The 12,892-nt window shown below is 40.2% G+C and overlaps 1 protein-coding gene across 12 annotated transcripts in view; it reads left to right on the top strand.

Annotated features, from left to right (window-relative positions):
- Positions 1-12,892, top strand: part of stxbp5l (syntaxin binding protein 5L) — a 380,881-nt gene that overhangs the window by 99,190 nt on the left and 268,799 nt on the right. For 5 of the 12 annotated variants that reach the window (XR_007885269.1, XM_051404538.1, XM_051404540.1 and 2 more), the window contains exons 19-21: positions 2,658-2,726; positions 4,022-4,087; positions 9,929-10,033. Coding sequence is in view for 11 of the 12 variants with exons in the window: in XM_051404538.1 (XP_051260498.1) it covers positions 2,658-2,726; positions 4,022-4,087; positions 9,929-10,033 (240 nt within the window). In the remaining variant the exon portion in view is untranslated. The remainder of the gene's footprint in view (positions 1-2,657; positions 2,727-4,021; positions 4,088-9,928; positions 10,034-12,892) is intronic. The other 7 variants (XM_051404546.1, XM_051404544.1, XM_051404542.1 and 4 more) reach the window with 3 other exon arrangements.

Here is a 12,892-nt window from a genome sequence, read left to right as displayed (position 1 = left end):
ATCTATCTGTCGAATCTGATCTATCTTATATAAGTAATGTGCATCAATGATGCACATGGTTTAATTATATTGCCTGTATATTTAATTCCACACTATTCTTACACATTCTTACTATTATCCCAATTTCACTGGTGGAAGGGAACTTAGTACCTTTGCTCAAATAATAGTACTTACTGTAGGGACACATTTACATTTACAAGAGGTACTTATTAAATTATAATCTAAAACTATAACTGTTCAATAACATTTTATATGGCAGTTAAACTTGACTTCCACCAGCTCTCCACCAGTTTCTATTACACATCCAATAATATAACATACAGTAATATAACTCTGAAAGGGGCCATTTCTCTGATAATACAGTACTTGCTAATTACTATTTAACATATATGGCATTTATTTGCAGTGGATTACTATTATTATTGTGTGGCTTCTACTTAAGTAGAGGATCAGAATTCAGCTTACACCACTAGTTGTAGTATACAAAATATAAAGTAATTTTACACTGTAAAAGGGGCTATTTGGCATAACAAGTATGTTTACTTTTGATACTAAAGTAAACTGAGGTAGAACTTCAGTTATTTTACTTAAGTGTAAGTTTGGATGCAAGATTTGTAAAAAAATATCTTCACTCTCCAGTATTACTACTTCTATGTAAGTAAAGAACGTGTAAACCTGCCTATGTTACACTGTTAATGTCAAATGGTCTAAAAGCTGTATGAGAGGTTTTTTTTCCCCTGGTAGAAATTACGATCTGTAAACACAAAACATATCTAAATATTCGGAGCATGTTGACATGGAAATTGTCAAATCTAGATATAGCTAATAATATTAGAGATAAAATCTAAATATAGGTATCAATATCAGTGTTTAAAAGTGTATCAGTCCACCCTTATTTCTCTCCTCTCTTTGTTCTTCTTCTCTCTCACAATTACATACAAAGACAAAAACACCCGTCCATCTCAGTATGCCTGTCACAGATCTGCACTATGATATGAAGTGCATGTTAACAGGCTGCGTGTCATTCCACTTTGGCATTATTATGCATGTTGTCGTTTGATTTCTCTGTCCTTTCTGTTTTTAGTCCTGCTTGAGCATAGAGCTGTAGTGAAAAGCCACAGAGGTCTCATTGTACTTCCTGACCCCTGCCTCTCTTTTCTCTGCTACTGATGGTCTCTGAAGCCTCTAATTTATACTTACCCACTGTAAATTATATTCAGCCCAACTGTATAGCAATAATTGTCTAAAACACAAGCCATGCTTGTCTTATTTCACCCTTTACCAACCTCTGGATTTAAGGGCATAGCAGCTCCAGTGGTTTAATATTTCAGATGTCTATGGTCCTTTAGGCAATTTAAAGTACTGAGCTTTCTTATTACATAATTCCCACAAGTCTAGCTGAAAATGCTTTACCTGTATTCAGGATTTGTGGGAAGGGAAATATCAAGGTAGGTGGAGGGATGACTTTGGGCTTTAGAAACAACTCTTTTCATTCACTGGCGCATAAGTGCTTTTATTGACTACGACAGCACTTTTTGTTCCCAACTTCCTCTCCTGTAGAACTCTAACTGTGTTGGGTCTTTAAAATCAATTTTGAGACGGAGCGAAGAATAAAAAAGGGAAACTGTGCCCTTTTTCCGTACCCTAGGTGGTGGTGGTATTATGATCTTGAACACTTGCTATGCTGGAGTTAATATGATACAGAGAACAAAACTGTTAACAAAAAAAAAACTGTTAAAAGGCCAAGCAAAATACACAGCACTTGCTAAAATAAGCAAATGTTTTAAGCTGCTGGCCTCTTCTCTTTTTGTAGTTTTCCAAATTCTTAGAACATACTTTTATGTCCCTTCCACAACATTTATAGCTGTTGTCACCACACATATGTGTATGTGTATACTATATATGTCAAATCAGAGTTAGTGTATTCATTTCATAAAATGATCCTTAATTATTGCTCATTTTAGGTGTGTTTCTCTAGTTGTAGTGTGATGCATTATTGATTCCAGCCTGAACATGCTAGGACAGTAGGACTATGGCAAATAGTATGTAAACAAATTGCAATGTAAACCAATTATTTGAAGATATTTATTTTGAACATGCTTTGTAAGTAATGATATGTTGCCTGCTAACTCAGTAGTTTGTGCAAATGACCAGTCGCATAAGCATTTCTGGGGTTTGCAGCAGTTGTGGGTATATCTTTTCTGTCCTCCCCTGACACTAACTCGGTTGCTGCTTGCTCTCACTTTCTTTTCCACTCTAAGCCTGTGTGTTCTTTTCTCTCCCCCTCCCCTCCTTTTTCCTCCCCTCCGTCCTAAAATTTCTTTACTCATTTCCTTACCCATCCTTCCTTCCTCACTTACTTTAACTTCACATTTGTTCCTTCCTTACCTTGTTTCTTTCTTTTAACCCCTTCCCAATCTGTCCCACCTGACTTTAACACTTCTCTCCCACCTCCCCGCCCTCTCTCATCTCTCCCTGACCTGAATTTCTTCTCACTCTTTATTCTGGCCCTCCATCCTTTCCAACACTCCTTCCTTCCTTCCCTCTCCTCCTCATCCTCCTCCTCCTCCTCCTCCTCCTCCTCCTCCTCCTCCTCCTCCTCCCACCTTTTGGTGACTCTGTGGCTGCTGGTGTGGGCATGTGGGCCTGCCTGACAGAGTTTTGCATGCGTGGCCTGTCTAACTTTTATTCAGATTCAAAGAAAAGGATCCGTACATCCTATCAGAGTAAGTCGAGCCTTCCTAAAGGCTGGGGGACTGTGTTTGTGTGCGTGGGGTTGGGGGTTGGAGGATTGGGTTAGTGTTTTGGTGGAACTCACTAGGATAGCAGGGTTGGTAGGGATGGTTGCCATAGGGACTGGAAAGGGGTGATGTGGATTTAAAGCAACGGGACAAATCAAAGAGATGATTGGAATAAAAGTGGTTGTTTCATATCTGTACTTTGCCATATTAAACAGAACTGCTTTATTCCAGCCATGTCTAACGGTATGTCCTTTGCAAAAAGAGAGCCACTCTTTTGAGTCAGTTAAGCAAAGGCAGTTATAAATATTATATGATCCATGTGATGTATATTTTAACTGACGCATAGTTAGTGGGGTGAATAAAGCCTTGTTCATCCACTGGGCCTAGAGAAACTAAAATGTGCACTTTTAGTTTATGATTACAAAGGAATTATTAATTTCATACTACAATAAAGGTTTAATCAGAGCCCCTTTGAATGTCTTCAATCATTTGTAAAGCCAGTGGAAATGAAAAATTTGCATTAAGAAGTTTTGCTGGGAACTTTACTGAAGAAAAAATAATTAATCCAAAATTTTTGAACTGTGACGACTCAGTGAGGCTGTTAATGAGGCCATAATGAACACAGCTTAAACACCCCGCATCTGTAGTCAGCAGACTAAAATGAACAGGAATTAGATATTTCAGCATTTGTTGTGGTTTTGAGGAGGGAGCAGGTATGACTTTTTCATTTTGGCCTGTGGTTGGTGCATGTGATCAGATGTGATTCAATCCTGATCAAGTTTGTGTTTGTACTGTTTTGTATTTTGACTGTATATACCACTTTATCACGAGACTTGCACTACAGTCTGCAGATGCATGACTATGGTCATGCTGACATTTTAATACAATCTGGTTGGAAATTCAAAACAAAATTTTACTGAATCGATTGTAGTGCAGGTCAGGTTTCAGTCACTCTAATCCTGGAAGACAAAATTAATCCTAAGAAACATTCACAGGGGAAAGGTAAAGAGCTAATGTCAAATAATGGTAAAGACCTTGATCCCCATAAAATCACACCTTCACAAATAATTAGAATAAACTAATGGGAATTGATTATGGGGCTTATCAAAGATGATAATCCAAAGATTGCTGATAACCTGTAGTCTTTCTTGGGGCTCTGCGTGGCTGATATCATCCAAGTTGACTTCTGTGAAGTCTATATGTCTGACAAGGCTAAAACAATCTGACAGAGCATGTGTACTCTACTTTGTCTTCATCTCGGCTGCCATTGGCTGCGGCAGGCCTTACTGAACTCTCTGACAACCAGCAGTCCATTGATATGGAGAGAAGCAAGTCGCCCACCTCAGGTAACCTGCTGACACACACACACACACACAGACACACGCACTGCCAGTGTATTGTGTAATTGGCACTGTGATGCCATTGTCTTTAAACATGAACTATGCCTTCAGTATGCAGCCTGTGAACCCCTCACCCATCACTAGAGCATCTTCACCTGATGAGAATGGAGAATGAGAATTCATATTACGTTAAAAGTTTTGAAAAAGTGCAGGAAGTGCTGAAAACCCTTTCAGTGGAGAGTTGTTGGTGAGAAAATGTAATGTAGAATGTAGACTACACTGTTCATTCCCTCTACGTCTTGAGTTGACTTTCTTGTTCATCCAGCTCTTATTTTTCCCTTAGACTGCGTGATGTGTTCTGCCCTTGTTGTGAAGCAGCAGCAGCTCATGTTTAGAGAAGTAGAAAGTAAAAGATAAAGAAAGCAACACTTAGGGATGGATAAAGCGAGCCTAATCACATGTTTACAGTTTGCAGCAGGGGTGTTAACCTGCTGTTGACAACGTGACAGTAACCTGCATAATTTCATAATGCCAAGGCTTAAATATCTGTCTGAGATCAGATCAGAAGAGTTCTCCCAGCTGGTTAAATATGTATTTTTATCATCCATAATATATTATGAAAACCTCCTGTGCATGGCTGTTAAATATGTGCTGGCATGTTAGTGTGTAGCAGTGCTTGACTAGCATTAAATGCTACAGGATGTATAATGAAATAGACATGCCTCTTTAGGGGGGAGTGAAGCATATAATCTAAATGTCTTGAATGCTTGTATTAATGTTATATTCATTATATATTCATTATATTGTTGGCCGCTTCAGGTTTCAGGATCACACTTTGGAGATATAGTACAATGGTAGATATGATGGTGGGAAGTTGAGTGAAAGAGATAAGCTACAGTTTGAGAGGATCTGTGGTTCATGATGAATATCACAGATCAGAAGATAATGTAACAGGTCCCAGGGTACAGAACAAAGGTTGGTTGCAATGGATGAACGTTTAAACCCAAGATTGTTTGTAGTATGTTGAGGGTCGTGTGGTCTGTGTGTTAAAAAGAGAGTATGTTTGTTACTGCAAAGAAAGAAACAGTGCGTAATGGAGGGAGAGAGATGATTTTCCAGCAAGTGCTTTTGTGCTTGTCATGGGAAAACAATCTCAGCAAATTCAGAACTTAAAGGTCAAATAGGGAGAGTGTGTAAATGTGTATACGTGTTTGTCTTCAAGGCCCTATGTGCTTTATAAGGCTCTAGTTTCCGAACTATTTATTTGAAACCAGCTCAGATTTAATGGTAATATTTCGTATCTGTAACAGATAATAGATATATTAAGTACTAGTTAGAAAAACAATATAATTACATTTCTTTTCAGTTTGAATATTTATTCACCTAAAATAAAAATAACCCCACAAACTGATGTTCTTTCTGCATAAAACCTGCATGCTGTATGTGAAGAGCCTGTTTCATTATCATAAGCCTGACACATATTGCTGTCTAATGTTTGCCTTGATGACTAATTTGTGCTTTCAGATGGTTTTCAAGGAAAAGAAGAACAATTTAACAGTGTGTTTTTGAACATCCAGAAACAGCACTCAATCTGTTAAACCTGCCAACAGAAGGAGAATTATTTGAAACTTGGAAATAAGTAGTGCAAGTTCTGGGAAACTGTGATCCTGAGAGAGAAATGGGGGATGTTTGGGAACTTCAAACATTATATCTTTGAACTAAGCAGAGATACAGTGAAACCGGGTTTTTCTCAGAAACAATGGTAGGCCACAGCTGATCTTTGTGCAATAAGACATCATTAGCTGGTGATAAATTCATCCATTTATCCTGAGGAGTATGTGAATGGTGGGGCATGAGAGTGGTGCCATTGTGTGCAAATATTCAATTAGTCTGACGTGTTTTACAGAGAATAAAAGCTTTTGGGATTTTTGGCACAACTAAGGCACTTTATATGCTTCTGAAAGAATAATTTGACAGGGTAGAGGCCACCAAAGCCCTTCTGGTTCCCGCTTCCCAGCTGGCAGTGTACCAGAGCTTTACCCCTGTCCTTACAGGTTGTGAGCCCATTTGGCCCTATGTTGCTCTGTTGGACTGTGCTCACGTGGGCCTCATGGGTCCAAGCCTTTGAATGACTCTTATTCTAGCCACTCACCTGCGACAATGTCCATGGGAAATCCTCCCAGTCACACAGACACACAGAAGTCTCCAATAACCTGGCAATTCCTGCAGGCAGGGCTTTGTGAGCTCTCCCTGAGGGCCAGGCAGCTCAGGAATCCAGGAGGAACTTGGAATAGAACCGTATCTGTTAAAGATTCCTCCTAAATGCCTCCCTGTGGAGGTGGGCTGGGTATGCCCAACTAAGAGGAGACCCTGGAGCAGACCAGAATACACAGGAGGGATTACTTATATCCCTTGTGGCCTGAGAACGCTTCACTTTAACCCAGGAAGGCCTGGAAAATGTGACTGGGGTGAAAGACATCCAGGTTGCTTTGCTTAGCCTGCTGCTATCACAGTCCTTGCGCAGATAAACAGCTATAAATAGATGGATAGATGGACCCAGATATACAAAGTACATAACCTTTTTTTTGTGCAAATTATACATAGAACTTGGTTGTGCTGCAGAAAAATAGTCAACATCAGAATTGGTACAAAATAAAATAGTATAGTAATATTCCAACTGATGCTTATTTGCAGGTATAGCACATAAGTAAGCATTTTGTTGCCAACTAGCATAGAAAGACCGATGCACCGTGACCGCAGGAGGCTGAATATTGTGACTCAACAATAACTCAGTAAGTCAGAGATTACTCAGTCAGGTCCTGAGAGTTTTGGCTTTCAAAACATTCAGCTGCTTTGTTCCGGTCTGTGCAACGAGAAAGTGGTAAAGTGAGCAGTGTTGGTGCATTTCAACCATGAAGGCATAACACAGCATTAAGCCAAATTAAATGGCAAAATAGAAATATTTGACCCTTTCACTTTCTCCTCCTTTTTTGAGGTTTCTCACACACATGAAAAGAGTGTCTATGTTTTGTTCAGTGCAAAGTGACAGTTTTTACTGGCAATGATTATGGGCTATATAAATAAACTGGACCTGACTTATAGGTGTCTCTGCTAGAGACCTGTCCTTGTTACAGCTCCAAAGTCACATACAACATGAATACTAAGCATGATATAAATAATAATTCTCTACAAATTAAGTTGTTTAATGTTTGTTGTTTAAGATTTTTATCCAGCAACTGGTTACGTCTGTCAGTATTGTCCAGGATAAAGAAATGTCTCACCCCTGAGCTTCTCTTTTTAAAAACTGTCCTTTTTGTCTCTTCTCACATGTGTGAGAACTCCCCAGCCTTGCCTTTGGGCCTCTTAAGAAGAGCATAAGAACAGAATAACAAAACCAGGACAAGATGTTCTCAGCTTGTCTTGGCAGAGTCTTTCAGCATTGTGATGTGGACTAGGTCATGGTCATTCTGTCCCATTACAGCTCTGTCATTTGCTAATTAGCGAGATGGAAGAAAGGAAGAATTATGGAGAGATAGATGAAAAGAACAGGGACAGACACAGCACGACACAGTGTGATCAAGTGTCTGATTCGCTTTAACATTTACCCAGAGGGGAAAAATAGGCAGTTTCAGAATCACAATCTTCAATCAAGATGGAAATGTTAACAATGGTTAATAGCAGTGTGACCTGACATTTATTTTTTGTCAGTTTAAAAAAATCTTTAATATTAATGCAAGAGTGATGTAAAGTACTTTTAAACCAGAATTGGCTGGAGACAAATACAGAAGCACAGCTGCGCTCCGCTTGATAAGCGAAGAGTTCATGGTTCGTTTCCTCCTGCTGAATATCAACTTCACCCTTCTCTATGGCCCTTAGAGGCTGTCTAGTTGTCCCTGACACACCAGGTGTGCTGTGTCTGTTCATGGCCATATACAGACTGTGGACAGCTTATTAAGGAAGCCAGCCATCGTCCTGATTCACCCTGTGTATCAATAACTCCAGGCGTCTCTCTCCTCTCCTTTTCGCATCTTCCCTTCCCTGTTTCCTATCTTCCTTTTGTCATTAGGCCCCGTAATTGGCCCTTCTCCTGTCTGAAAGCTGTCTCCCTCCACATATTTCCCGTTGTCTTCTTTTTCATGTCCTGAGGTTTGTTGTTTTGGTTTGGGGTTATGCGTTACATGTCCTTTGGGAGCTTTATGCCACTTGTGGCTGTAGCAAGGCTGACTTGGCCAGGCCCAGTCGTGAGATGGACTAACAAGCTGAGATGCCAGTGATCGGTGCCTGACCCGGCAGGATATATTTAGCAGTGAGCATGTCACAGGAGAAAAGGAGGAGGTGATGGCTGAAACTTTACAGTGTGCTGAACTGATGCCGTCTGCTCAGCTCAATGCAACTCAAAGTGGTTTGATAAAACTTAAAATAACTTTATCAACAGTTGTTCAACTAAACCCTGCTACTGCACTGTCTACAACTACTGTATCTATAATGCACATGCATTATATTACTACCCATAATTCTGTTTACGCTTCTGTGCTTTGGGTGTTGCTTTTCTCAGACCACTTCTTGGACAATCAGCAATGATGCACAAAGATGTGTCACCCCATTTTTTGGATAAGGGTGGTAAGAGAGGATTGGTGAGGACAGGTGGTTGTTGCCAAGAAATTGCATAAGCTGTATGATGATGTCAATATAAGGATGCCACCGTCTCCAATGCACTTAATGATTTACATTGTGTAAACTTGGCCATGTGGAATACAGAGTCACAACCAACCAGTTTTTCACAAAAGTATATACAAAAATAGGGCCTTTGATGATATACTGGTGCTTTCTGTAAAACTTGCAGTTAGATGATATGTTGAAGCATTCACAAAGTGTGTATGTGTGGTTACTGATGTAAGCAGTAGCTCAAGATAAGTCTTTCTTTTACATTGGAATCTTGAATTGTGTGTATGGGGCATTAGTATACACTTTATCTCATAGGAATGACCTTACAAACATAATGTTTACTTGCTGCAGTAGGGGTAGCAACGACACTTTGAATAAAGCCTACGCTGGCCATGTTACTCCAACAGCCTGTCAGCAGAGCAAGTCTTCTGTCACTCCCAGTAATGTTTCTGCAGTCAGAAGCTTTTCAGCCACAGCCTCAGGTGCTGGAAACCAAACATGAGCATTGGAAAAAGGGAACAAGTATTAGCACTCTGCTGTTGGGTTTACCAAAGTTAGCTCTAATTTGAGTTTATAATACGATCATGGCTGATGACATTTCAACGAACATTTGTCCTTATTAAATGTCAGATATTTGATGACTGAAATGATGGGGTAAATTATTTGTTGTTCATTTGAAACCCGTGCACGTGCCTTGTTGGAACTTAGAAGTGGTGGTCATGAAAAGAAATTGTAAAATCAAACATTCCTTGAGCCATCAAAAGGCCACAGTGACATGTTTGTAATAAAGCTGGAGGATTGGCTGCCTGTATTGAGCTGGTGGAAACAGTAGAAATCAGTACAATTACGAGACTCAGAGTCCTGACTTAAAGCTTACAAACATTTGACAAGCAGTTGTGGTGTAGTTAGAAGTAGTGGTGGACAGCTGTAGTAATAGTAGTTATAGCAGTAGTAATAGTAGTAGTGCTGTTGTATGTGTGATAGTTGTGCTTGTTAAAACTTGTGAGTATCATATTGCTGGTGGAACCGTAACCTTCTTAATCCTTTTGTTTTCATAACCTCTCAACTGTTTTCCTTCCTGTTACCTGCAAGTCTCTCTTTTCCCCAGTTCACCCATTGTGTATGTCTCTCCCCTGTTGCCCTGAAAAGTCTGTGTCTGTTCTGTTGGATCTCCTATTCCAGTTCATTACCCAACCTCCCTTCACAATGACCCGCGCATCCTGCCAGAGCCTGTGGCCAGTCTGAGAGCCAGCCACTGCAGTCCAGTGTTTTACTTACTGGACAATGGTAAGAGGAGGGATGTCTCACAGATCTCAGCCTCTTCATGGACATCTGCTTGTGATTTTTTACTGTATGGCAAAAAATGCAACAAGGGAGGGAGCTGGGATAATTGGGTTGCCTTTGGACAGGTGGTTGGTTCGATGTTGCACCCTGCATGCTAACTCTGCTTCCACACTGTGAGCAACACTATCAGCAAAAAACCCTTTTTTTATTAGTCAGTGAGTGCCAAAAGCAAAACAGATTTTTAAGCTTCCTTTTTCCCCAAGTTTATTGAAGAACAGATATCCATGGCTGGTGCAGAATGGATGACAAGTTGATTACAACCATTCAAAGCTTTCCTGGTTCACTTCAACTTTAACATGTCTAGGGTAAATGTCTAAAGAAAATAGGTGAAGGATGCATATTTTCTTTCAATCCTTTTATTTTCAGTTTATATAGGTCGTGCACTCAGTGTTGCACTCAACAAGAATGATACATAACACAAACACAAATACTAGACCCAGACAACGGCAGGCCATACAATCAATCAGAGTTAGAGGGAAAAAAAAGAAAAAAACCCACAAACTAAAGAACAAAACACAAACCTAAATCATCATCCTCCATATTATTACTACTATGACAATGAAATGTACACAGTGTACACAGATCACTCAGATGCCAAAGTTGCAAAACCTTTGGTATGATTTCAGCATAGTCTTCTCCAATAAAGTCTATAACAGGGCTCCAAAGAGAGATGAACCCATTCATGTCTCCTTGGAGAACATGTGTGAGCCTTTCCAACAGGAGTTGCTGTAAAAGTTGTAAAACATGAAGGATGCATCTGTCATCAGGATTGATAGGACATTTAAAACCAAGTGGCACTGGCTACAAACCTGATAAAGGAAAAGAAACATGTACAGGGGGTACACAGGTGGCAGGTGGGAAGAGGGTTCTCATCCTTGTTCCTGCACCGGTGACTCCTGCTGGTTGGACTGCAGCGCAAAGGGACTTCCAAATTGCAAATCCAAATGAGCAATATCCTTATCACAAAATCACTGTAAATATTTAAAAATACAATAAAACATAGCCAATTTTTGATGATCAAAATGTTGTAGGTGCAGTTCACTATACAAATGCAATCAGACCCTCTCACCCCACGATCGGTCACAACAGACTGACCCAACCAAGTTGCTTGCAGTGTACAAAAGCTGACAGATGCTGTGTTTCTAGGAGTAGACTGTCTGTCGCTGCTTTGTCAATGTGTTCCATGCTTTTGTGCGGACGACTGCTGGTGTTGCATTATCTCTCTGCCCCAGCTGCAGGGGGTGGACATTGTGATGTTTGTTGTATGTGCCAGATCTGGGCTTTGAACTTGAAACCTTCATCATTCGGCAGTGCTGCAAAGAAGGCAGGCTTTGGAAGAGGAAGGGATTGTATTCCAGCTGGGTACTTCTCTTCCTCACTCCGTCAGTGCCTCTAGTGCTTCATTCTCTGTGACGTTAATCATTATGCCTCCACTGGATTCACATATCTTTGTCACTAAACATGCTGTTTTACCGGACTGTGGCACTTGGAAGTGTCTGTGTGTGTCTGTCTGACTGTGTGTCAATAAACCCACAATTTCATCTTGTTGTCTTCTCAGCTAACATTCATCACTGTCTCGTCTCTAACTGACTGCATGGTGCCCACTGTGCAGCCAGCTGCAGTGCTGATGAATATGACTTCAGCTTGCTTTATACATTTATCAGTGTTGTGGGCTGGTCAAGTCCAACATTAGCCCCATTTGTGACCTCAGAACTCTGTACGTTACTATGATTTAGTCACATAAAATTCCTTACACGGACCTCAAGCAAAAAATCACCTCGTTATTACCATGCTAGCGGCGTTGCTCTGGGGATGCCAATGACAGTTGGCCAGTTGGTCAACCACTTTGGTCAACCAGACTGACATATCTCAATAACTGTTGGATGGATTTTCATGAAATTTGGCGCCAACATGCATGTTCCCCAAATGATGAAGGCTACCGACTGAACCTTCTGACTTTTCAACTAGTACAACCATGAGGTTGATATTTGTGTTTTGAGTTGAATTTTAATAACTTCAACCATCATCAGGTCCAAATATTAACTTGTCCAGTACTTTGGTTTATGACCAAATACCTGTAAGACTGCAACTGATGATTATTTTCATTATCAATAAATATGTTGATTGTTTTCTCAATAGATTAGTTGTTTAGTCCAGAAAATGTTGATCACTGTTTCAAAGCTCAAGGTGACGTCCTCAATTGTCTTGTTTTGTCCACAACCCAAAGATATATATATATTTTTTTCAGTCTTTGGGGACTAAAGAAACAATAAAATATTCACATTTAAGAAACAGAAATCAGAAAATTTAGACATGTTTTGGACTCAAAACACTTAATCGATTATCAAAATAACTGGCCATTAATATAATAGTTGAAAATCGACTAATCGTTACAGCTCTAAATACCTGCAAAACTAATTTCCACCAGCCACAGCTGTACTTTGTCATCATGAAGAACATGTTGTTGCTGTGCACCTGTCTGTCTGTCTGTCTCTCGCTCTCTCTCTCTCTGCCTCTCTCTCTCTCTCTCTCTCTCTCTCTCTCTCTCTCTCTCTCTCTCTCTCTCTCTCTCACCCCAACTGGTCGAGACAGACGACCACCCACCTAGAGCCGGAGGATCTGTCCTAGGTTTCTGCCTTTTAACAGGCAGTTTTTCCTTGCCCTTGTCGCCAAGTGCTTGCTCATGGTGGTACTGTTGGGTCTCTGTAATTAATGTTAAAGAGTTCGGTCTAGACCTGCTCTATTTGAAAAGTGTCCTGAGATAACTTCTGTTATGAATTGGCGCTATACAAATAAAATTGA

Source organism: Dicentrarchus labrax, unplaced genomic scaffold (assembly GCF_905237075.1).
Source record: "Dicentrarchus labrax unplaced genomic scaffold, dlabrax2021, whole genome shotgun sequence".
Classification (NCBI taxonomy): Eukaryota; Metazoa; Chordata; class Actinopteri; family Moronidae; genus Dicentrarchus; species Dicentrarchus labrax.
Note: the sequence above shows the minus strand (reverse complement) of the source record. Positions and strands in the feature narration are given on the sequence as shown.